The 26,711-nt window shown below is 40.7% G+C and overlaps 1 protein-coding gene across 2 annotated transcripts in view; it reads right to left on the minus strand.

Moving 5' to 3' along the window:
* Positions 1-724: 724 nt before the first annotated feature.
* PPA2 (inorganic pyrophosphatase 2) overlaps positions 725-26,711 on the minus strand; it is a 37,610-nt gene continuing 11,623 nt past the window's right edge. Inside the window, exons 5-12 of one of the 2 annotated variants that reach the window (XM_045537392.1) lie at positions 24,437-24,556; positions 16,489-16,575; positions 11,957-12,083; positions 8,122-8,249; positions 5,210-5,295; positions 3,524-3,593; positions 2,002-2,038; positions 725-939 (exon numbers count right to left, since the gene is read on the minus strand). In XM_045537392.1, coding sequence (XP_045393348.1) covers positions 905-939; positions 2,002-2,038; positions 3,524-3,593; positions 5,210-5,295; positions 8,122-8,249; positions 11,957-12,083; positions 16,489-16,575; positions 24,437-24,556 — 690 coding nt within the window. In that variant the 3' untranslated portion in view covers positions 725-904. The remainder of the gene's footprint in view (positions 940-2,001; positions 2,039-3,523; positions 3,594-5,209; positions 5,296-8,121; positions 8,250-11,956; positions 12,084-16,488; positions 16,576-24,436; positions 24,557-26,711) is intronic. The other variant, XM_045537393.1, reaches the window with a different exon arrangement.

Here is a 26,711-nt window from a genome sequence, read left to right on the forward strand (position 1 = left end):
CAAGAGCCACCCAACTGCAGCTGCTTAAATTAGGTAAGACTCACTGTCTGGCATTTTTCGTGATTTCTTTTAAAACTGTACTGGTATTACCATTTTATCCCTTTTTAATGAGTGTTATTGAAAGCTTTAAAAACTGTTATCTTCCTTTCTTTTTTTTTTTATCACTCCATGAGCTTATGAATTGATCTTCTTTTAATTTTTAACTTTTAACAGAGAACAAGAAGCAGTAACAAAGGAAGGACAGTCCTATAGCGGTTCTGCCTCAAGCAAGGACAATGAGTATATTCCAGTCTGGCTCCCCTGTTAGCTCAGCATGAATATTTTCAGGGCCCAGGTTTAATTTCTGATTCGAAGGTGGGCTGATCTCTTTAAACTTGGATCTGGTACCCAGAGTCCAAATTTTGCACTTAAAACTAAGGCTATCATATAAATTGATGAAAAACATTAAGATCTAATAAATCAATAAGCAAAGACAGAGGCCATTCAGACACTAGGACTAGTAACTATGCAGGAAAAAAAATTAAGCCTATCTACAGAAATTTTATTAACTCAGTATATCTGTGAGCTTTACATTTAACCTATAGAAATAAAAGCTGATAAAATCATTGGGTCCCCTTAAGGTATAGAAATTAGAACCGATTAAAACGCAATGCTTCTAAATCTCTGCTGTGAAATGACACCAGATCCTTTCTTTTTATATCAATAAATATCCAAAGGAGACTAATTCGAAAATTTTAGTATTTATTTATATATTGCATATCTCCAAAGATGTGGGAAAAAAAGGCAGTTTTAACAGGACACCAGCAAATGCTCGTCCACCTGCCCGTCTCTGGCACGAAGCGGAAAGGGAGTCCTGGAGTCCGTGGAGTTTGGAGTCTCGACGGCAGAATTTCCAACATCCCCATCACTTGCCGAGGAAGTACCACGCTTGCTCTGAGTCTGAAACGGGAAAGGAAGGTGTTGCGGACGGGGTGAAGAGGAGGAGGAGGGAGGGAGGGAGGGGTAAAACAGTCGATTTAGACCTTGAGCATGGACGCAGACAGACAGCCGCACTCACAAGCTCAGTGCATCACTCTTCTGTTTAAAGCTACTCCCTTGAAACCCTCGTCCTAAGTTCTCTCATTTGGCTTAAGCTTTATATAAAGCTGTATTCCAAATTCTAGAGCCTTCCCGCTTTACTTTCTTTATCTTTCTGGGTCATTTTGCTTCTAAAGAACAACAGAGAAGTTAGTACCTTCAGCTACAGCACGGAAGGTCTAGGAAAACCTTGTTATAAAATGTGACTGTCTATTAAATACCCAGAATGGGACGGTACTGCAAGGAAATAATCCGTTATCTTCGCGTGGAAGGAATACCGCTTGCTCTCCTGTGAAGTCACCTCTATGGATTTGCTCCTTTCTCAGCATCTTATAATCTGACTCAGAGTAAACAGCTGTCATGTTTTCCTCCAAATTTGCAAAGTTGAATATTCTTCTAATATTTTCTGTTGCAAGCCCCAAAGTCTTGCAATATTTTGAAAGGCATCTGATGCATACACATGCTTGTACACCACGGAACGTTTTTACTTGTTTCTCAAAACAGCTTCAAATAATGGTAATAATAAAATAGTACAACTATTTTCTAATCCTATTATAGTATAAATTTTGATTTTTAAGATCTTTGGTTAAAGTGAGTAATTCATTAAAATGATAAGAGAAAATATCTCCCAGATTCAGATATTTTAACTCTTTTTAAATTTATCGGAACTGGCTGCAATATCTCAGTACTTCACCAAGAAAAAGGTCAGTGCATAATCAAGCCATTTTCTAGCCTACAAGTAATAAATGTTGCTCTTGCTTGTTTTCGGAAGTTAAAAAAAGATATTTCATCTGAAACTTTAAATGACTATTTAAAAATATATTTTACTTAGTTTATACAATTAATCTACTTTATTTCTTTTGGTTTCCACTACTGTAAACAAATTTATGTACCTCCCTCTGTATGAACCAAAATATACTATACCTTCTTCATTACTTTCTTTATTCAGTGAAAACGATACCTGAAAAATAAGAGCAGAGAAGGAATCCCTGTTATAATATTCATAAGTGGAAACTTCATCCAGGAAAGTTTTTTTCATGAAATTATAGAACAAAGTTTATACACAACGGTTCTCTACCCTGAAAATAGTAAATATTCCTCTTTGCCTCTTCTTGCCATTGCTCATTCTTTCAGAGAAGAACCCAGACACATGGAGTTGAATAAATAAAGCATGCTTAGAAATAATCTTTATCATTAACCCGTGGGAACTACCGATGGCCTCGTAGCTGAAGACGTGAAGACAGGCTTTATTTCAATCACTTCCAGGGCTGACGTCTTGAGAACAAAAATCAAACACACGCACACACATTACGTAATTTAGCTGTTTCTAGAGCCTTTAAATTTTTCTATTGATTTTGATGGCTAGCCCAAGAGTCTTAGAACAGGTGTAATATGATCTATGGTGGACAAATTTGAAGAAAAGGTTTTCTGAGATGTAAGATTTCTTCCCCTAATTTAAGAACAATACTTTATTATTATTTTTTTTTTTAAACATTTTATCGGGAGATCCATTATTCACAGAGAAGGCGGCGCAGAGCCTGTGTATTTAGTTTCGGGAACGACTAGCATGAACATCTACGCAGCCACCACCCAGGTCAGGACACGGAACATGCCAGGCCCCTCTCTAATTATGATATAAACTCTTCCTTCTTACCACATAGCAGGCACTAATTAAACAGCTGATAAATTAGTGACAAAAAATTTCAATAAAGGCAGCTGCAGTGATCAACTGACATTTACAAACATGTTAGTTGTTCCTAATATAGAGATCTAAATTCACTAGTTTTAATCTCATAATTCGTTTTTAAAAACCCTTGATTTGTAAATGAGATTTCTATCCTAAGATCACTGCTGAACACACTTTCTGTAGCAATATTACTTGATTTTCTGGATTTTCTCATTTAGTGGCCTCCAAGCCAAGCACTGATTTGCTAATAAGTTCAGTTGTCTCCACGCAGCATTGTCACTACGACACATCGCACTCCAAGGATATCTTCTTAGCCTGAGAAGGAAAGCCTGTGAGGCGGCCAAACTAAATAGGTAAAAAAGTGAAGAGTCTCATCTGTTGCATTTTTCTTAAGCCCAAATGCGTCTGTACCAAGAGCCAGTCCCAATTCAGACACTCTGGATGACTCGTGAGTACGGAGCCATGCAGAGGAGAGCAAATGTATACAAACAATAACAAGTGATGACGTCAAAAAAATAGCATCCTGTAAAATTAGCTAAATGGTCAATGTACTTTCAAAAATAGGATTTAAAAACGTAAAGGTTTTAAAGTGTTTAGGTTAAATTCTCTGAATTAAAACAATAGATTTCAATGTTATTTTTGAACTTCATGCTTCCCCAAAAGGCTTGACACGTTCCATTGCCAACTGTTTCAGAATTGCTGCTTGACTTCCTAAGACAGTTACGAGATCACAGGCTACCCTGGACCTTTGCCCCTTACCGATTCCACTAAGGACCTCGCTTCGTCCTGAGTGCAGTGGAAAGGGCTGTCGCACACCTGCACGTTTGTGCTAGAGAGAAAAAGGGAATATTATCATGAAACAGGATAAAAAAAGAACAATTACCAAAAAGGAAAAAAAAAAAAAAACCCAACAAACCCAACTCCAAATATCCCACGTTGGCTATATAATTTTAGCTAATGAATAAGGAACTGAATAAAATAATAGAATAAAACTGAATAAAAATTAGGACAACTAAAACCATCGTACATTCTTTCAGGCAAGGTTCCAAATACAGGGTGCCCCAAAAGTCACCACACCAGGGAAACATTTTAGAAAATTTTATAATGAGTATTCTGTAAATAAAGGCACATTTAGCTACAGTTTCCCATTTTCCTTATGGTGGCCACTCTGGGGACAGCCTGTATATACTACTCCACAGCACCACACTCTCCAGAATTAAAAAAGATTTTTAAAATGATATGGTACAAATCCTGATAATTCCCTGGTATATGGAAAAAGCTGCCCCCAACTCACTTCACCTTTACGGAAGGAAAGAGGAACCAAATCTGACCCACAAGATGGGACTGCAGGAAGATTGTTTGCTCTACGTGAGGTGTGACTGGCTATGAAAGACGTGTAATCTCTCTCCCAGGCAGAAACAGAAGATTGCAGCAGCAGCAGCCGTGTAAACATGAAAACTTGTCACGTAAGCTGGGACCTGCAGCCGGCAGAACAGCGGCTGCGAAGGCCCTAAGGACTCTGACCCCTTCCCTGCACCTCCACGAGCGCGGGGCTCCCACTGCACCCCGTCTGCCTCCCAGATGAAAGCCAAGGCCTCAATCCTCTCCAACATATTAACACTGATTTTTAAAAATTTCATCGAGGAAATCAGCATATTGGAATGGGTAGAGAAAGAGGTAGGAGAGAAGGGAGTTAAAGCCAAATTAATTTCTTTAATAGAAGGAAAAGGCGGTTATCAGATCCCAGAAGAGAAAAGGAATAGCTGGAACACGCAGGCACAATATCCCCCTCCAGTGCAGCTGAGGGGTCGACACTGTCAAATTTAGCTTCACAAGAGCTTTGTGAAATGTGCTGAGATACATGTGACAAAAACATCTGTCTGTGTCTCTCTGTCACTGACACTGAGTGGACAGGGATTACAGTAGTGGTCACTTTGGTTTCTATCGAGACTAATAATTTATTTTCATTCTTGGCAGGAATAAAATCTGATGAAGTTGGCATTATCATCTGTAAGACTATAACTTTTTTATATTCTCTTTTCCACAGTTCATGCTTTATGTAAGATGAAAATTGAAAAAGGTAGAGCTTTACATGGCAGAGATTTCCCTAATTAATGTCACAAATAAATTTAAAAAGACCCAAGTAAAATATTAAATATTGCAACGTCTTAAGTGCTATTCCTATGGAGAAAGCATGGTATATAATGTACTAACTGTGCTATGCATAATGCTTTTAATATTATAACTAAACCCAAGTAGAACATTCGGGGAAAGTGATGGTCAGAGAGCCACCGTGCCCGGCCAGCGCCATCTTTCTAAATGAAAAATATTTAAATTCCCTTTCCCAAAAAATCTGAAATCTGAATAGTATTGTGTAGCCGTTAGTACCAATTCATAACAACATTACTTAACATAGAAATTTGTCTTCCAAAGAGAAATTCTCACCAATTTATAGCTCCTCCATTGCACTTCTTCATAAGCAATGCTTTCCAGCACTCGTGGGTAGATTTAATAATTTCAAGAGCAAAAGCCTAGTTTCAAACAAACAAACAAACAAACAAACAAAAATAACAATCACGTTATTATACGAACAGGACTAATCTCATCACGACGTTAACTGATAAGAGCATTAGCTCCAGAGCCCCGCAAACCTCAGTCTGAATTCTGGCTTCGTTATTGACCAGGTGTGTGACCTTGGGCAAGTTACTCAACCCCACTGACCCTCAATTCCTTCATCTGTGAAGCGGGCTATAACGAGGATGATCTGCACACCAGGGGTTGGCAAACTAGGGCGTATGGGTCACACCCAGCCTGTCACCTGTCACCTGTTTTGTACATGAAGTTTCACTGAACACAGTCACGCCTGTGTGCGTCTGGCCTATGGCGGCTCTAGTGCTGTACGGGAGGTGAGTAGCTATGGCAGAAGCCACACAACCTACAGGCCTGAATATAAACTACAGAGCCTTCATAGAAACAAGCTGGCAACTCCTATCTCAGTCACAGAGCTGATGGAAGAGTAAAGACGAAGAAGTATGAAGTGCTAAGGCCAGTACCTGGCTTGAGTGTAAACATGCACCTGTTAATTCCATCACTGTCAAAACTGCAAGCAGTCTAGCTGCAAAGCAATTTTAGATCACCCCCTGTCTGAAAGCGCTAATTCCCGTGGTCTGTGAAATTGCACAGTCAACAGCAGATACGCCTCTTGCTAGACAACACATCTAGTAAGATCACCTAAGAAAACCCTGCTTTTTTATTCCAAAGCAGAAAATTCTTCAGCTTTTTCCCCTAACATGTTGCTTACTGTCCTTAAGAAGACAGTCTTTACCGGTTAACTGATTCACAGTAGCTCCTTTCTCCTTCAGCAACAACTCACTGCATCATGATAATGAAGAAAATAAAGAATCTAAGGAACTGAGACATAATAATAACGGTGACTTTAACCGCTGAAATGTTCTCCCAGGTCTAATGTTGCTGAGATGAAGGAAGACGGCTTAATTCTCAATGAGAAGGCATTGGGGAGTCTCACTTAAGATATAGGATAAGAAATTCAATTTATGGGGGGCTGGGGGGCAAGGGCAATATACATAATCTAAACTTTTGTACCCCCATAATAAGCTGAAATAAAAAAAAAAAAGAAATCCAATTTGTTATCTGGATAATATAATGACAGATTTTTAACCAAATTATTCAGATAACTGTGATAATTTAGAACCAATTCCAGTACTTCCTTAAAGGAGTGTCAGGAAAAACCTAGACTACGAGACGGGGCCATTGTTCTGACCATGTTAAAGAAGGACAATTTAATCCTCCTGAGTTAGGCTCTGCTGGAGTTTGGATGTTTGTCCCCCGAAACGTCATGTGGAACTCTGACCCCCCCGTGCTGGGGGTGGGGGCTGACGGGGGTGTCTGGGTCCCGGGGCGGATCCCTCCTGAACAGGCTGATCTCTGCCCTCCAGGGCTGGGGGTTCTCACTCCGTCAGTGCCCGGAGCCGGATGTTACAGAGAGCCTGGCACTTCCTGCCTCTTCTTCTTGGATTTCCCCTCTCGCCGTGTGATCTCTGCACACTGGCTCCCTTCTCCCCCTGCGAGACTGCCAGGAGCCCAGGCCCTCACCGCAGCAGACGCTGGGCCAGGCTTCTCGTGCAGCCTGTAGAACTGGGAGCCAAATAAACCTCCTTCCTTCATGAACTACACAGCTCCGGGTGTTTATAGCCACACGAAACGAGTAAGACGGGCTCTGTATTTCAGATAGCAGTGGTAAAAAGCAATGCAACGCATAAAATGTTTATTTTCTAAAGAGACTGTATAAATGACCTAGTCTTCATCCAGAAAAGAATTCATGTTCGTCAAAAACCAACAAAAAACAAAAAAGCCCGCACTCTGTATAAATCCACGACCTGGCAGACTTAACCTGAGGCAGTAAGGAGCCACGCAAGTACTACACAGGTTTGAAATTGGTGTTATTTCAAACATAAAACACAGCCTATTTTTTGAAGAAAAAGAAAAAATAATTTCTTGTATAAATTTTTAATATTTCATTTTTAAGGAAAAGAGAATGCAGTCTAACATACTGGTTTTGTATTTAGTGATCCTAGACAAAGCCTACCAGATAAGGAGCGTTCTTTAACGTGCCTTTAAAAAAGTTCTGGGTCCAGCAATCAATTCTTATACAGTAGAACACTTATTGTAAATGTTAAGTTTTCATTAACATGCCTTATTTTACTCACAAAACATACTTATCAGTATTCACTGACAGCTGGTTTAGAATATGCAATTTACTTAGTGGTAATAACTTAAAAAATACTCCATGTTTCAGACTTTAACTCTTCAGCCCACTCTCTGCATTGGTGTCATATTAGAGAAACTTTGTGGTCATTCATGGCCACTCTAACATAAAAACCTCACGACAGTAAGATAATCCAAGTGGCCTCTGAATTGCTAAGCAGCTTAATTCCATCACAAGAGAATAAATGCTTAGGAGGGAAGCCCTGCGGATTTACATCACGAGTAAGTAACTTTCTCCTCCCCAAGATTGTAAATGGAGGGTTTTTCTAGACACAATTTGCAAAATTAGACTGATTATGAAATTCCTTCATTTTCTGAGGTGAAGGAGTTATCGACAGATAGATCGAAACAGAGGTTTTCTAGCCTTGCTGATTCACTTAGAGACATCTCTAAAAAATTAGAAACTTTTAAATAATAAAATAATGTCCTTAAATATGCAAGTCAGTGACAGGCACCTTTGCTGCCGCGCTGTATGTACATAAAGATTCACGTCAGAAACCCCCCAAAAGTGACACAAATACTGTACAGGTTTATCAGAAGGCACATTTTGAAATAAAAACTCTCATTTTCACCTTGTTTTTGAATTCTCCATTAAAGGCAAACTGGTTTTCTGGTTTTCCTTCTGGCACCTTATAAACCCTAAACCAGTTAAGGGTAGCTTCCAAGTAGCCTGGTTTGAACTTCTTAACATCACCGATATCTGTAAGTGCAGGGAAAAAAAAGGCATTTGTTAAAAACCAGAACACACTCCACATAGTGGTGGAGCGCTGAGTTGGGGGACCCAGGGAACACGGGCCCGGTCCAGCCAGCAGCGTAATCGATGTGATACCTCCCAGCGGCATAACCAACGACAGGTATTCTATCACCCCTGGACTGCCACGTGCTCACATGTAAAGCACTATTCCTTCATTCTAGAAACATTTTAGAACTCTCTCGCCTACCAAAAAACCCCACCATACCCAGTCCCTTTGATTTCTTATACAATTAAACAAACATTCGACATTAAAAGCAAACGAACAAACAAAAAAAGAAAGACGGTCTTACAAATTAAATAACTTTTTGGCCCAAAAAGAAAATCAAAACTCTAACTAAAAATATTCAGAAAATAATGAAAATAACACTCAGGAAGTTTCTAAGAAGAACTACCATAAACAGGAAAAACACATTTGGAATCAGCACTAAGTTCGAATTTCTGTTCTGGCAACTCATATGTTGTATCACCTCGGGAAAATATATTACTTTGTTTCTTCAAATCCAAAACGGAGAGAAAGAAATCAAGGTTGTTATGAGGATTAAATAATATATTGAAAATCATCTAATAAAAGGTAAGGGAATAATTCTTAACAAACATTAATTATTTTCTCTCCAATTCCTGAAAACCTTGTCTAAGTCTGCAGCCAAAGTTATGGCCTTACTTGCTTTTATCCTTCAAAAATAAATATACAAACATAAATTAATGATTTAGAAAAATACTAGACATGTTTTCATTAATACTGACAGCTACTTTACTTTTAATTTGCATAATGCTACTGAAAAATCAATGTAGCTAGGCATAATTATAAACAAATGCAAACAAATACTAAAAATAGCATATATACAAAGCATTTAGGTATATATACATACACATACACACACATACTTAATCATAACCTTTGCTATCAACATACTTTTTTTTTGTGCTTATAGTAAAGATCAGACTCCAAATGAATTTGTAATTAATTTCTTATTTAATATCAGAGACATTTACTTTTAGCTCTAATATTATTACAATTTAGTTCATATAAATTTATTTTGTTCCAGTATATTCAAGTTAAATTTAACTTTTTTTTTTAACATTTGGAACATTGAGCTATGATGACACCACTGTACTCCAGGCTGGGCAAAAGAGTGAGATCATAGCTCAAAAAAAATGAAATAATAAAATAAATTTAAGAAACATTTATACTATAATTTCTTCTGTCTTCCAATTGGTTCCTACATTTATTTTTTTTCGTGGATCACTGTAAAGTAAGGGAGAAGAAAAAAGAAAATTCAATAAAGATATGTGGACTATATTAACAATAATATAAAGGTAAAAGGAATGAGAAGTAATAAAAGAAAAAACTTGTAACTCTTAAAGTTACAGAATTTATTTTAGAAAATGTAGACAGAAAGGATGAGTATTTAAGGAACTAACCAGTGTGCACAATTTGCAACTATCCTTAAAACAAACAATTTCCACTTTCCCCATCCATTTTACTCATTCTGGAAATAAACACAAAACGCAATGTCCGTGGATCATTTCAGAGCAAAATATGTCAATAGCATCAACTAGTCTTTTAGTTCCAGGATTTTAAAAATATATTATGAAGAAGGATTGTTGTAATTTTCATGATGAAAATAATATAGGTGTCCATTTATCGTGGAAGGAAAATGTCCTTTTTTTCTCTCAAAACAAGAATTCCTTGTTTTAATTATTCCAGTCTAATAATTCCTTCTCAACCTAAATCCGCAAGTGCCTTTAGGATTTTTGCATGTCTCTTCACTTAGGCAAACACAAAAGGAATTTAGAAAGATGCCCAGAGTACAAAGTCATTTCTATTCTGAATATACAAGAGAAAGAAAATGAACAGTGCTTAACATTTTTTGTTCTGATCCTTAGGAAACTCAAGCAGGAGTATGCACCTTAGGCTTCGGTCATCTGGTTTCAACACGGGTAGTTACAAACACTATCAATCACGAGAATCGAGTGTGACTTGCTCAGCACAGGTGGATTATACACTGCTCAGTACAGTACTATAGTATTCACACGTTACAGTCAGACAGATATGAGTGCAAACTGTGCACCATTTACTAGATCTGTAAACTTGGGGAAGTTATTTAAATCCTGAGCATGTGCTAAATTAATAACAACAGTATCTACTAGAACAGACTGCAGTGCTCGGTACACGCTAGACAGCTAAAATGTTCAGTCGCATCTCCAATAGCGCTGAGCTGACTCCCCCTAAAGATTCGTGCCATTCAGGGTCTCAGCTTCTCCAGTGTAAAGGGGCCTCCCTGAGCAGAGTTTTGTGACACCCGTGACGAATCTAATTCACCAGTGAACTGGCTGCATGGTTTGTCTGGCTGCGGCACTAGTACATTACCAGTTCTCACCTGAGAGGCAGTTAAGGTACTAAAAATGTTCAAAACTGAGTCAAATTTATCTACTCTTCATATATTTGAACGAGAAATGTGAAAGTAGACCAAACCAGGTAAAATAATGAGATCGATAAGAAATATATATAATTTATGGACTCGAGTCTCACATTTTAATTGTAGTTTTCATCCTGACCTTACACGCACGTCACCGTGTCAGACTCTCCCTTTCTCAAGTTCACGCAAGAAAGGCCAAAGTCCCTCTAGCTACTCCGTGTGCAAGAAAAGGCTTTCCACGTCCATGAACTGAGAGAGGCCAACGCGCTGAGTGTTAATGAGGCCCAGTCACCTTAGAAATGGTATATTTTCTAATTTAGAATTAGGTTGAGGAAACAGAATCCTTAATAAAGATGAAACAAAAAAGAAAAATGGGGGAAAATCGATCAAATAATAATAATAATAGTTGTCCTATATTCAACACTTGGTGTGTGAAAGCAGATGCTTTAAATAATTTATCTCTTTTATTGCCAACAACCAAATTCAGGAATGATCTACCCAAAGTCATTCGGCTGGGAAGTAGCACTGCCAGAACTCAGACTGAAATCTAACTTCACAGAAAATCAACTCTAAATCATGCCAAGCTATTTCTGGAACTTAAATTTCTGGGACATCAAAGGTTCATCGGAAGGCCGTTATCTTTCCCTTCATTTGTACGAGACAAGACAAAAACTAGGTGTAGAAAGAGCTCTGGTCATTCATGAACAGTCCTTCCTTAGTTTTTTCCTGTTAGTCACATGAACAAAAGAGTATTTCAGGACAAAAATGCCAGCATTAAACTTTTATTTCTAGTTCAAAGGATGCTTTCAAAACTCACAATTCCCAACAGCAGTTGGGCTGTCACAATAGGAAAAGAAAGAAAACGAAGAAGGAAGGAAGAAGGGGGGAGGGAAGGGAGGAGGGAAGGGAGGAGGTAGGGAGGAAGATGAGAGGTGATAAGAGAGGGGAAGGGAAAGGAATGGAGGGGAGCCCATTAAATGCACTTTTTTAGTTTAAAATATCATTTATCTGTCTACATCTTTTCCCCTCTCTTACTCTGCCTGGCAATATGACACAACTCAGACAAAATCATGTCCAACTGCCCTTATATTCCGAGGGGAAAGAATAAAAAACAAAACATATAAATTTAACTCCCAAATATATCAATTGTGTTTTACGTGAGCTCCGTTTAAATTCTATGAATTTCAATGACACACGAGTTTACTTTCATTTCTGAGCAAGTCACAGTCTTACCATGAAATTTTGACGCTTCCGGATCATTCGCGTTGATAGCGATCAATTTCCAATCTGTCTCACCTTCATCAATAAGACCCAGAATTCCAAGTACCTTCACAGGAATAACCTCGCCACGAGAAAGAACCTTTAAAGAGAAAAGAAATTCACCATCTGCAAGGCTTTGAAGAGCTTCCTCAGATAGCATAAAAACCCGTATGAAAGATTAAAAGGGCTACAGACTGAAATCCCTTGCAATGTTCCTTTTCTTTTTTTTAATTTTTTTTGAGACAGAGTCTCACTGTGTTGCCCAGGCTAGAGTGCTGTGGCGTCAGCCTCGCTCACAGCAACCTCAAACTCCTGGGCTCAAGCGATCCTCCTGCCTCAGCCTCCCCAGTAGCTGGGACTACAGGCATGCGCCACCATGCCCAGCTAATTTTTTCTACATATATTTTTAGCTGTCCAGCTAATTTCTTTCTATTTTTAGTACAGACGGGGTCTCGCTCTTGCTCAGGCTGGTCTCGAACTCCTGACCTCGAGCGATCCTCCCACCTCGGCCTCCCAGAGTGCTAGGATTACAGGCGTGAGCCACCGTGCCCGGCCGCAATGTTCCTTTTGGAATGAAGTTCCCCAAAACTTCCACTTCCAACCACAATGGAATTACTGATAAAAACAAAAACAAAAACTTGCCCTCCCATTGTAAATAGCGAAAAAACTAGACAAAATACATGAAATCACTCTTTTTGGACATTAAGCAACAGGCAGTGAAGGACTGTGACCCCAGAAAGAAGCAACAACTGTAGAGAGCCCTGTGACTGCCCTGGCTTTGTGCTCAACTGCTTTTTAGCCCGTGGCACTGTGAAGGGGGCACTGGGGTCTCACTGAAGTTAAAGGACAGAGGTAAAAAACACGGAGGATGAGGCAGCTAGAGTCTGTGGGGCACAGTATTGGAGACAAGAGAAAACTCCAGAAATATACGTAGTGGCTCCTTTGAGACATTTATTAAATACTAACCTCTGCATGCACGGGGTGAGACCCCAGGAGTCCAAGCAAAGAACATGTCCCAGAGACCTCTCAGCCGAGTTCCACCACCCAGGAAGACCTCACTCAGCAAGAGGGGCGTTCGGTCGCGAGCCTAGAAGGGGTTGGCTTCGGTAGCACTAAACTCGCTCTCAGGTAAAGGTTATTCTACATCTGCCCTAACAGAGCTTTAAAAAAATGCCCAGGAATGATAAAAGTGATCCACAAGTTACAACTTGACAAAACAAGTTATCTTTAAAGGAAGACAACAAACCTAGGCACTCAACAACATACGTTCACAACGTCCAAAATTCTGTCAATGAGCAGAAAAACGTAGGCCCTGGCAGGGGGCAGAAATCATTCAACACAAACAAATCCAGAAATGACAGATGATGGCACTCATTAAAATATTTATATTCTTTCTTCCTTCTGATCTACTCACCCTATATATATTTTACTATCCCTCTGGGGAGAAAATGCATGAAAAATAAATTCCTAAACTATAGCTTACATTTGGAAAAAAAAAAAAAGCTTACAAGTTGGCCATATTTCCGCTGGGATGATTTGGAAATTATATATACACACAGAGACCCAAATTCTACCCTATTTGTGTGTGAAACTAGAAATGGGAGTTGGAATTGGAATCTCCCACCTGCAGGAAAAGAGTAAGAGCGAGGGAGAAAGAAGAGAGGAGGGAGGGAGGGAAGGAAAGTAGAAGGAAGAAAAAGAGAAGTGGAAGAACAGAAAAAGCAAAGGACTAAGAGGAGGATGAAGAGGAGGAAAAAGAGGAAGAATAAAAAAGGAAAATGAGGAAGAAGAGAAGAAAGAAAAAAGAAGACAACAAAACAATACGGTAAATAAATAAACTGACAATGAGTCAGAGGTAATCATTTACTAATAGTATCCCAGAAACCTGAAAGTGCTAATGTGAGTTTCCAGAGAAGTGATTTAATATGAACCAGAAGCACACAGCTCAAGCAGGAATTCAACTGCGTATTCCTTGAATTAAGCACATGCTGGGTGCCAGGCACTAAGCACTGGTCCCAGGTGCCACGGTGAGTCCTGTCCTTACATCCCGTACTGCCATTTCACAGAGAAGACAGACGGGCAACACGGCGTAGTCAGTACGAGGGGAGGGAGCACGTAACTGAGCAACTACTTTAGTCTATGGAGGGTCAAGGAAAACTTCCCAAAGGAAATGGTATTTTAGCTGAGCTCTGAAGACAAGTAGGGGGAAAAGCAGTAAAAAGATGAGGGAAGCAAAACAAAGTGAAGAATGTTCCGTTCTGTACAGAAGGAAGAGCGCGTGCGAAGGCCTGGACGTCAGCAGGAGCAGACGCGTTACAGGAAGTGAAAGAAGATTAGCACAGCTGGAGGGCAGCGTGCAAACAAGCAGTGGCAGGAAAGGAAGCCAGAAAAAGAGGTGGGGCCAGGGGCTGAGAAGTCTAGTGTTTTCCTAAACAGGAAGAGAGTTGGAATAAGAGATGGAGAGAAAATGAGACTCAGCAAGGAAACTGGGCAGTAGCAGGAATAATTCAAGTGAGACATAGGAGTGGACTGGACAAAGCTAGCAACAATGAGAATGGAAAGAAATAGACAGATTTAAAGGCCATTTAGGATACAGAACCTAGGCCAGGAGCGGTGGCTCACGCCTGTGATCCCAGCACTCTGGGAGGCCGGGGCGGGAGGATCCTTGAGTTCAGGAGTTCGAGACCAGCCTGAGCAAGAGCGAGACCTCGTCTCTACTAAAAATAGAAAGAAATTAACTGCGTAATTAAAAATATATAGAAAAAATTAGCCAGGCATGGTGGTGCACGCCTGTAGTCCCAGCTACTTGGGAGGCTGAGGCAGGAGGATCGCTTGAGCCCAGGAGTTTGAGGTTGCTGTGAGCGAGGCTGATGCCACGGCACTCTAGTCCAGGTGAAAGAGTGAGACTTTGTCTCAAAAACAAAAAAAAAAAATAGAATATAGACTCTATGTTTCATAATTAACTGGATGAGGAGAAGCACTAAACGATCAAGAATGACCCCTCAGTTTCTGGCTTAAGAATCTGAGGATGAAAAGGGAAGGAAAAGAGAGGCCATTCACCGAGACCGAAAACATTAAGAGCTCAGTGTGTTGGAGAGAAGGAAATAATGAATTCAGTTTCGGACGTGAGAGTTTGAGGTGGCTGGGAGATGCAGGTAACTGCGTTTATGGATCTGAGCTAAAGCTACCAATTTGGAAGCAAAACCACGAATCCTTGGGATTGGATCATCAAGAAAGCTGCTACGTGATAAGAGGAGTTGGACATGGGCACGACTCTCAAACTAACCAACATTTAAGGAATAGGTAGAAGAAAAGGAACTTGCAAAAGAAACCAAGACGAACCGGAATAATCAGAGAAAAATCCAAGACACCATGATATAGTCAAAGTCAAGCAAAAACTTGACGTTGACTCAAAAAGGAAGATGAGGTTAACAGTAAAAAACACTAGGTAAATTCGAGTTAGACAAAGACTCTAAGACAGGCCTGCTGGATTCGGCTAAAAGAAGGGACCCCAGGGAGCGCAGTTTCACTGAGATGACGGGGAGACGGAAACAGCTCTGCCACGTGTGGAGGGTCCAGTGGGAAGGACGCGGAGGTGGGCGCTAAGACTCTTCTCACAAGTTTTCGCGTGAAGGGGAAGAAGAGAGGTGGCGTATGGGAGGGAGCCCATGATGAAAGAGAAGGGACAAGACAATACCATGCAAGAGGTCGGAGGGGGCAGAATCTAGAACACAGGGGGAAACCCTGGTCTTGGGTAAAAGAGACACAACCAGCTCTCGTAGTAACAGAAGGGAAGACGCTGCGTTCATAGGCACAAGGAGTTCCTGAGTCTGAGCGGAAGGGTGAGGCAGAGCTCACTGGCTGGTTTCTCTGAGCTCCACAAAATTAAAAAGACACGATCTTCCGCTCGGAGCGAGAACAGAAAGGGAAGAGCTGAATGTCTGTGGAGAACAGGAAATATTAGCACGAAACGCCGCTGAAACAGAAGAACTGACCGAGCAGCACCAGCCTGTGGGCTTTGTTCTTCCCCAGTAGCACCTGGCAACCCAGAGACAGGTATGGAAAGAGAAAACGTCCTAGTCGACTTTCAGGAGTATTGAAGTTTTCATCTGAATAACGTGCAAGGAAGCTAAAGACAGAACTTGGCAAACTTCTTCTGTAAAGGGTCGGACAGTAAATATTTTAGGCTTTGCAGACAAATGCTGTCTGCTGTGACTCCCCACCTCCGCCGCGGGGGTGCAAAAGCAGGGCAGGGACGGCGTGCCCCTGAACGGGGCCAGCTGTGTATTCACAAACGCAGGTGGCGGGCTGCATCCAACCTGTCGCAGGGCTGTAAGTCACCAACCCCAGGCTGAAGAGAAGGAAGTAAAGATAAAAGAAGAGACTGATACCAGACGGATCAACAGGCTTGAACTTTGAAGAGTTGACGAACGAGAGGCCTAAATTAAGTTTTATGGCAGGAATAAACCAGAACGCACGTCAGAATTAACAGTCTATAACCAAACCTTAGAGCCTATTTCACACACATCAATGGGATCATTATCTCCGCAGCAGTTCGTGCTCTTGTCTTTTTCATGGGGATCTTCCCAAGTCTAAAAAACAAACAAACAAACAAACAAAAAAGAGGCAGAGATATAGGTTAACACTATAATATATCTTCATCTTTCCACATAGTCATGAAGTTTTACAGACGGACACAATTTAAAAGAAGAAGTCTCAGGAATTACAGAGGCTCAAAGGCAACAGGCCAGCATGTCCCTAAAGCATCAGAATTAAAATAGATTTACAGTGTCTTTCCTCCCTCCGTCTCTCATTTTCCGTATAGTCACATCTGAAAGTGGGTGGCATTTCCAGACACGCTCTTCTTCCAAGTTTAGTCAGCGACTGAGCTGACAGTCACTTGCAGAGTTTCAGGGTGGCTGTTGCCATCGTCTAGGCCCTGAGCCGGGGCTTCCTCTGACCCGGTGAGAGCCCTGGGTCTAAACGTCCTGTTCTGTAAATGACTTTGACTAAAAGCAGCCCGGTTTTCCCTTCATCAACTAAAGAACAAGACGTTATCTACTAAAGAAAAGAAAAACCTGCTTTGTCTCATTGCATTCCATTTAAAAAAATCCTCTACCTTCGCTGTCCAATCTCAAGACCTTGACGAAAACATGAAAAGATGTCAACTCTTTAGTTTCCTGGCAAAGTTATAACCTGTTGATTGCAAAATATATACCTGGGCACTTTTGTAAATAAATAGCATAACATAAATTTGACATCAAGTTTAAAGACCCAGTAGGCACTACCCATCCCAAAAAGCCTCAAAATTGTCTGATTCTAAATAACATCGTAGAAGTTCCCTAAAATTATTTGCTTCAATTTTACATTACAAGGGATATAGAAACTGTTTCATCTTAAGATTTAGTTTATCACTATTATCTAGGTTTTCAGACTATCCAAGTTTATTTACTCTAACTTTAGACAATTAAAAATGGACTCTTATTCACAGCTAACCCCTAGATAAACTTGAATATTTTCCTTCTAGTTCTAATTGTAGTATATTTGGGAATAAACTGACCTAACTGTATTTTCTTTCAAAAATCAGTAAACCAACAATATTCCACTATCTCAGATACTAATAATATTAAGAAAATATGAGAAGAATAACCATAACTGTTAACCTTCATACTCGTTATAGGTGACAGCAGCTTTCTTTTTCTATTTCTTTTTTTTTTTTTGGTCTGTTTGTTTTCTCACAATATTCATGCTTCACTGGAATACAGGTGACATTTTGTGTCTGATACACGTAGAACATGCACACATACGCATACATACACCCCATGAGGAATGTACCATAGTTCACCCCATTTTATAGATAAGTAAACTGCAACACAGAGTTTAAACCTGCCTACACTCACAGTTTCTAACATGCCAGAGATGCTATTAATCATTATTTATTATATTGAAATTGTGGTAACAATAGATAGCAATTACTTTCAGATAGAACCTCTTTACATTACGTGGCTCTCAAATACCTTCTCTTACTCTCAGAATCAGAATTCTAAGTACACATTCTCCTATCGAGACGCTGTTCCTTCCACTCTTCCCATTACTGCTTCTCTTTTTTTCTATTAGCAAGCATTCATTCATTTACATGGTAAAATATTTATTTTTCTTATTATTTTTTTTTTAAATTCTGCTGGTTGGATGGAAAGTAAAATATTTACTGAGCACCTACTCTGGGGCCAGGGACAGAGATGAACAGGACACAGTCAATACCCTGAGGCGTGTCATGTTAATAAACGGTAAAGCATTCCTGACAAATGCCACAAAAGTAATCTTAATGTGCTGGGGAAACCAAGATGGGATCGTGGCGTAACATAATCAGAATCCAACAACCTAGATGCAGAATCAGAAAATATCTGGGAGGTTCTTCCTTCCTAATGCAGGAATCCCCTCTTTTTTTTTTTCGAGACAGAGTCTCGCTCTGTTGCCCAGGCTAGAGTGTCGTGGCGTCAGCCTCGCTCACAGCAACCTCAAACTCCTGGGCTCCAGCGATCCTCCTGCCTCAGCCTCCCAGGTAGCTGGGACTACGGGCATGCGCCACCATGCCTGGCTAAATTTTTCTATATATTTTTTTTTTAGTTGTCCAGCTAATTTCTTTCTATTTTTAGTACAGATGGGGTCTCGCTCTTGCTCAGGCTGGTCTTGAACTCCTGAGCTCAAACGATCCTCCCGCCTTGGCCTCCCAGAGTGCTGGGATTACAGGCGTGAGCCACCGCGCCAGCCTGGTATTGAGTTCTTGATCTGACTCTCAGCTTTACTGTTATTAGTATTTAGAAATGCTCCTGATTTGTACGCATTGATTTTGTAGCCTTATAATGTTGAGTTTATTTATCAATTCTAAGAGTCTTTTGGTGGAGTCTTTAGGGTTTTCTAAATACAAGATCATATCACTGGCAAACAGGGATAATTTGACCTCCTTTTTCCCGATTCAGATGCCCTTTATTTCTTTCTCGTGCCTGATTATTTTGGCTAGAACTTCCAGTATCATGTTAAATAGAAGTGGTGACAGTGGGCCCACTTGTCTTACTCCAGTTCTTAGGAGAAATGGTTTCAGCTTTTCCCCATTCAGTACGATGTTGGCTGTGGGTCCGTCATAAATGGCTTTTATTATTTTGAAGTATGTTCCTTCTACGTCTAGTTTTTTGAGAGTTTTTTTTAATCATGAAGGGGTGCTGGCTTTTATTGAATGGGTTTTCCTTTGTAAGTTACTTGATGTTTTTGCCTCCTGGCTCGTAAGAGTTTCTCCTTCACATTGACATTGGCCAGTCTGGTGACTATATGCCTTGGTGATGTCCTTTTTTCAATGAATCTTCAGGTGTTTGTTCAGCTTCTTGTATCTGGATGTCTAAATCTCTAGCAAGACCAGGGAGGTTTTCCTCAATTATTCCCTCAGATAGGTTTTCCAGGCCTTTTGCTTTTTCTTCTTCACCCTCTGGGATGCCTATGATTCTTTTTCTTGTTTTTGATTTTTTTTTTACTTCAGAATATTACAGGGGTCCAAATGTTTAGGTTACACATATTGCCTTTGCCCCACCCGAGTCAGAGCTACAAGCATGTCCGTCCCCCAGACAGTGAGCACCACACCCATCAGATGTGAATTTACCCACCCCTCCTTTCCCCACCCACCTGCCCAACACCCTATGAATGCTACACTTCCATATGTGCACATAAGTGTTGATCACTTAGTACCAATTTAATGGTGAGTACACGCGGTGCTTGTTTTTCCACTCTTGTGATGCTTCCATTAGCAGAATGGGCTCCAGCTCCATCGGGGACAGTACAAGGGCATTAGTTCCTGAGGGGACAGAAGCTCTCCACCGGTCCCGGAGCCTGCAGTCTTCCAGAGGGGTGAGGAGGAAGAACAAACACGCCCATCTGTCCTTGCCACGGGGCTCCAAATTCCCCGGAAGTTGATCTCTACCGAAATCTTGCTCCTTCTTGTTCGGCTCCACAACTTCTTCCCATGGAATCCCTGGTAGGTTCTGGAACTTTTCCCTCAGACTCACATCTGGGTTATGGTTTTTTGGTTGTTGTTGTTGTTTTTCCACCTAAAACTTTTCCTTCTTCCTGAGATGGCCTGGTGACCGATGTCTCCAGGCAGCCATCCTGCCTCCCTCATCACACACACATCGTTGATCTCGCCTAAAACAAATCTCTTTCATCCTCGGGCAGGTTTTTGAGATCATTACCTTACTCTACAAATATTAACCAATACATCTGCAATCACCATGCTCTGGTCCTTAAGTCTCTCAAAAAAATTACTACATTGCACAGAGCTGTACGTACAGGTGGTTCTTGCGAACTCCCTCCTCATTCCCCAGGACTCCTACCACCAAGTCAAAGGAGGTACGATCTGCTCAGCCACTGCCTCTACCTTCCCAGCTTCAATCCGGAACAAGAGCCTCTACCCGTGTTCTTGATATTAGCAGCTACCATCTGCAGCAAGATGATGTAGCCACCACCACTGAGTTAACGTTACTAAGAACTCACTGTGGAGCAGAACTCGTTTCCTCGATCAACGCACTCGATACTCACAAGAGCCTTGCGGGGTGAGTGTGACCACAGAGATGCACACACAGGCCTAGAGATTCACTCACGGGTCTCAGGTCACAAAGCTAATACGAAGCACTACGTGGTATTTGGTTGGGGGTGAGGGTCAATGAGCTAAATTTATAATGCAGTTCAAAATAAACACATCAGGATTACATTAAAACTGAAGAAATCTTGGATTTAAAGTAATTCCAGTTCCTTAATATTTCCCAGGTGGGTATTTTAAATACTCGCCGAGAGACACAGCACCAGAATGACCTGGTATATGTGGGTGATATGAACAGACTGGAGGAAGGCAAAGAGGATTCTGCCCAGGCAAGTTCAGACTGTGAGGAAGGTATTACTGGGAGCGTAGGAGAAGTTATTAAGGTTAACAGTCTAGACAGCGGAAGGTCTGATAACAACGGCACACTGATGACTCACAGCAGAGCGGAGAGACTGCTACTCAGAGAGTATTCCACCGCGTAAATGTTCGTCCAAGCACGGTTGGCTTGGTAACTACTCTGAGCCAATTTCCTGCTGTCACAAGACAAATCGACAAATCACAGGAGAACAGCAAAACACAACGCCACACACGCCCATGAAACAAGCATGACACATGTTCACAATGCGCTGATCAATTTATTCATTTCACAGATATTTACTGATCACCTGCTCTGTGTCAGGCACGGAGCCGGGCAGTTGGACTCTATCAGCAAACAAAGGAGGCAGAATCCTCACCCTCACGAAGTCTGTGCTCTAGCTGGAAGAAATTAACAACAAACATAACAAATAACTAAATTATACAGCAACTTACAAATCGGTGGCTGTTACAGAAAAGGGAAATAAACAGAGTACGGGAGGGAGAATGGGAGTACGGGAAGGGCTGAAAGTTTTACAGGAAGTTTTGTAGATGTCATGAAGGTGATTTCTCAACAGACATTTAAGGAGGTGAGAAGCCACGAAAGGGTGTTTGTTCCAAGGAAAGGACACAGGGAATGTGAAGGCCTGGGGCAAGCAAGCACCTGCAGTAGGAGAGCCTGGGGGGGGGGGGAGGAGAAGAGGAGGAGGAGGAGGAGTTGGACACAAGATCAAAAAGGGAATTGCAGCCAGAGGCTGACTTTCATTTTAACAGGCGTTCCCTCTTTAAACATGGACAAACAAGCAAAAAACATTAGGTAGGAATTGTCCCTTCCCATAAGCTACTGGCATGACTTCAAAGTTTTGGAGACATCATTCAGTTTAGTTATTTTTGTTTTGTAAATAACTAACTTATGTGGAATCGATGGTTCATCCTTTTCCCTGCAGACTAATCCGCACACAGCCCAGCCCACCCCCCCAGATCAGTTTGGGTTTAAAAAGGCAGTAAAGGTCTCCGGTTAAAAGTGCCGGAGAGACTGCAGGTCTCGTCCCTCACCCTCACCTCCACGCCAGCCACCCGCCTCCTCCTTGACACTCGGACACACCAGGCCGCTCCTACGTGGGGCCCGACCCTGGCTGCTCGTCCTCTCCCGGCCACGCTGCGTGGTCCCTGCCTCCTGCGGGTCTTTACTCCCGTGACACCTTTTGTGAGCTGCAAGGACCCTGGGACGCCCTGGCCCGCTCCTCGCTTTGTTTCTCTTACCACCACTTGACATTCTTCTTGGGGCTCATTTTGTTTATTGTCTGTGTGTCTGCCTACGATAAAAGTTCCAGAGGAATACTTGTCACTTTGATCACTACTTTATCTCTGGTACTTAAAACAAGAATACCTGGCAAGTATCAGGCCCTCAGTAAACTGTGCTGCAGGAAGGGCTGGCGTGGACGTGAGGTGGATGTCGGAAACGCTGCGGCAGGGACAGATCGTGCCACTGAGGAGCAAGACCAGGAATTTTGTGTCTCATCCTTTTAGCAACAGGAGACCATCAAAGGTTCTCATGTGGGGAAAAGCATTAGCAGACTTACGTTTTTAAACTATCATTTTGGATGGGGACGGAGTATGAGACTTGGGTAGACAGCAGTGAATGTGGGTGACAGGTGACTGAGGGGACAGTGAATGCGGGTGACGGGTGACTGAAGAGAACACTACAGTCAGCTTCTGTTGTATCAACAGCAGAACTGCCGCACCCAAGAGGCTAACACCACAGCGGATAAGAACGTCTTGAAAACTCAAACACACCCAGCGGAGCACAAAAAAATCATTCCTCACCTCTTTTCCTTCCTATCAAAAAGTTTGCTTTTTTAATTTTTTCCACAATAAAAAAATAATAGAGTTAGTAGATGAATTAGCAGTACCTGGTACGCTACATTGTAACTAGTGGCTTAGCTGTTGATCACCCCAATCACACTATAAATAGCTTTGAAGAAAGAACCATAGATAACAAAAGTACGAGTGATGATGACAATTGATTACTATGTTTTGCACTATTCTAGCACAGTAACTCATTCAACTTCAACACAACCGTCTGCAGTAGATGTTTTATGTTCTGCATTTTACAGATGAAGACAGCGAGGCACAAAAAGACAAAGTATCTTGTCTAAGATATTACTAGAAAGTGGCCATCTGGCTTTGTATGCTCGATACCTAACACACTGCCCAGCACATAAACCCTTAATAAATGTTTGGAGAAATAAACGAATACACGAACTTTAGTTTATCCTCTACCTGCTCTACTTCACGTCTGTTTCCGTCTGTCTCTAAGTCAAGGGCTTCTGGTACCTTCCCTCATCCGCGCGGCCTCTCCTCGGAGCTGCACAGAATTTTTTTAACCTCTCACTGACGGTCCGACAATGCTATTTAGGCATCTGGGGAGTCAGAAAAGCTGCTTTGCTGGTTGCCACAGGCATCCTCTCTCTTAGCACTCATTTCAGAAGTGCCCATTTTAATGGAGAACGCATCCATGTGGGTGGTCTAAATGCATCAAAGACAGCCTGACTCTTTAGAAAACAATTTTCCTTTTTCTTTTCCTGTGAATGTTTATTCTACGTGGGCAGCTGCTTTTTGGTGTGGGATAAAGCAAGGCTCCCTTTTCTCAAATATTTCCCCTATAGCATCTTGAAATGTCATGTAAAATATTAAAATTAATGAAAAAAATAATTCATTCTCCAGATAGACGAATGGCCTAACAGTTTTTATAAACATAAAGGGAGATGGTCTTCTATGTTCCCCAAACCTAGGCTTTTGATTCAGCATATTTTGCGTTTTGCTCACTCAATAATCTAGAAGAGTCGCCACTTCCCAGGAGGGAGGTAACGTGAGAGAAAAACAAGAGGGTAAGAAAGGAAGAAAAGGAAATAGCAAACTGTCACTCTCCGGCACTGCCGCCTTACCATTATTTAGCCCTTGTTTTTCCTGCTTTCCACTTAAAAAATTATAAAGTCGTAACAATGACTAACACAAGTAAAGTTGCCTAACTCAATTCACGATGCATTATGGGGAAAAAAGTTTATAATTTAAAAGATTCATCTGTTAAAGTTTAAAAAATAAAATCCATGCTATCATGCTAAACATGTGAATATTTATAAAAGTGTAAGCTGTCATATTTAAAGGAATGGCTGTGGATAGAGTCTTGTTTAAAAATTTTTCACTAAAAAAATAAAAAACAAAAAAAATTTTCACTGACACAATAGCCAAGAAGACCAGAAAAAGAAACATATTCAAAATGTCAAACGTGTATGTTCTATACGCCTAACTCCAGAACTTGAGTGCAGACGTATATAAGGTTTAAAATAAAATTTACGGATACAATAAAACTCCATATTTAAAAATTTCAAATTTACAAATCTCTCAAGCTGACAGGTCCTCAGAACCAAGTGAAATCCAAGCGGTTCCCAGGATTTAACAAGGCAATTTTTTCGGAAGACAGAAAAGTTCTGCCGCCGTAACCGAAGCGATACCTGAGGCAGGGCACCGTAGTTCCAGATGTAGCCCTTGTGAGGGAAGATATTAGCCGCGTAGCGCAGCCGCCCGTCCTTCACGTCTTGCTTGATGGGATTCAGGGGCTCCCTGGTGGCAATCTACGCGCATCACAGGGGAAAGAAAGGCAGGGGAGGATGAGACATGATTAATCCGGTACGCAAGTGGTATTTTTAAAATCTGTTTTTCAGACTAAATATTCATATTCGATTCGAACTTAATGATCAAAAGTGCTTTAACACAAATTAAGCCAACTCTTACTATTAATTTATAGTACTATATAAGACAAGCTATCTGGAAAGAAACATTAGATTGTTTATTTAGGTATTCTATTATTTACGTATTCCATTATTTCTAACACAAATAATAAAAGGATTGAAATGGAAGGAGGATAAAGATTAATCAACTTGCTTTCTGTTACTAATCTCAGGCTTTGTATTACCCTCAATCTTATAATAAGCTTAACTCAAAGATTCTTACCATATACTCAACAGTGAAAAATCGAAAGGCTTTCCTCTGAGCTCAGGAACAAAACAAAGATGCCCACTCTTGCCACTTCTATGCAACACAATACTGGAAGTCCTGGCCAGAGCAGTGAGGCAAGAGAAATAAATAAAAGGCATCCAAATAGAAAAGGGAGAAGTGAAACTGTCATTGTTTGCTGATGACATGATCTTATACATAGAAAACCCTAAAGACTGCACCAGAAAACAAGAGAACTAATAAATGAATACAGTAAATTTGCAGGACACAAAATCAACACAAAAATCAGCAGTGCTTCTACACGCTAACAAACTATCCAAAAAAGAAAGAGAGAGAACAATGCCGTTTACAATAATGACAAAAAGAAAATTAAAATACTTGGGAATAAATTTAACCAAGGAGGTGAAAGATCTGTACACTAAAAACTGTAGAATATTGATGAAAGAAACTGAAGACACAAAAAAATGGAAAGATATCATATCCTGTGTTTACGGACTGTAAGAATTACTATTGTTAAAATGTCCACATTACCCAAAGTGATCTACAGATTCAATGCAATCCCTATCAAAATTCCAATGACATTTTTCACAGAAATAAACAATCCAGAAAAAAACACACAAAAAAGAAAAACAAAACAAAAAAGTTAAAAAAAAAAGACACAAAACAAACAAGAAAAAACAATCCTAAAATTCATATGGACCCATCAAAAACCCCAATAGCCAAGGCAGTCATGAGCAAAAAGAACTAAGGTGGAGGCATCATACCGCTTGATTTCTAATATTCCACAAAGCCACAGCAGCTGAAGTTGTAAGGGACAAGCTGGGCATCCCATCTGAAATGCTCCCAAATCTGAACATCTTTGAGAGCATGACACTCAAGGGAAATGATCATTGGAGTGTTTCAGGTTTTCGATTTTCAAATTTGGGAGGCTCAACTGGTGAGCATAAATGCAAGTATTCTGAAATCAGAAACGCTTCTGATCCTAAGCATTTTGGATAAGGGATGCTCAACCTGTACTGGCAAAAAAAAACCAAAAAACCCAGAAACATTGACCAACAGAACAGAAAGCCCAGAATGAACCCGAGCACGTATGGCCAACTGATTTTCAACCAAGTGCTAAGAACATACAATGGGAAAAGGACAGTCTCTTCAATAAATGGAGTGGGAAAACTGGATTGTCACATGCAGGAGAATGAAATTGGACCCTTATCTCATACCATATACAAAAATCAACTCAAAATGGATTGAAGACTTAAATGTAAGAACAGAAACTGTAAAACTACTAAAGGGAACATGGGAGGAAACCACGTAACACTGATCTGGGCAATAATTTCTTGGATTCAAGCCCAAAAGAGCAGGTAACAAAAGCAAAAATATGCAAATAGGCTCACATCAAACTGAGAAGCTTTTACAGCAAAGGAAACATCAGTATAACGAGTTAACCTACAGACTGAGAAAAAATATTTGCAAGCAGTACATCTGATAAGGGGTTAATATCGAAAATATATGAGGCCAGAGGATTGACACCACCCTGGGCAACACGGTGAGATGCCAGCCCTACAAAAAAATTAAAAAAAAAATTAGCCTGGGTGACAGAGCAAGACCGCAACTCTTAAAAAAAAAAAAAAAAAGTGCGTGTGTGTGTGTAACTCAATAACAAGAAAACAAAAAACCTGACTAAAAAAATGGAGAAGGCACCTGAGTAGCCATTCCTCAAGCACAACATACAAATGGCCAACAGATACATGAAAAAATGCTTCAATTCACTACTTG

The sequence above is a fragment of the Lemur catta genome, chromosome 26 (genome assembly GCF_020740605.2).
Source record: "Lemur catta isolate mLemCat1 chromosome 26, mLemCat1.pri, whole genome shotgun sequence".
Lineage (NCBI taxonomy): Eukaryota > Metazoa > Chordata > Mammalia > Primates > Lemuridae > Lemur > Lemur catta.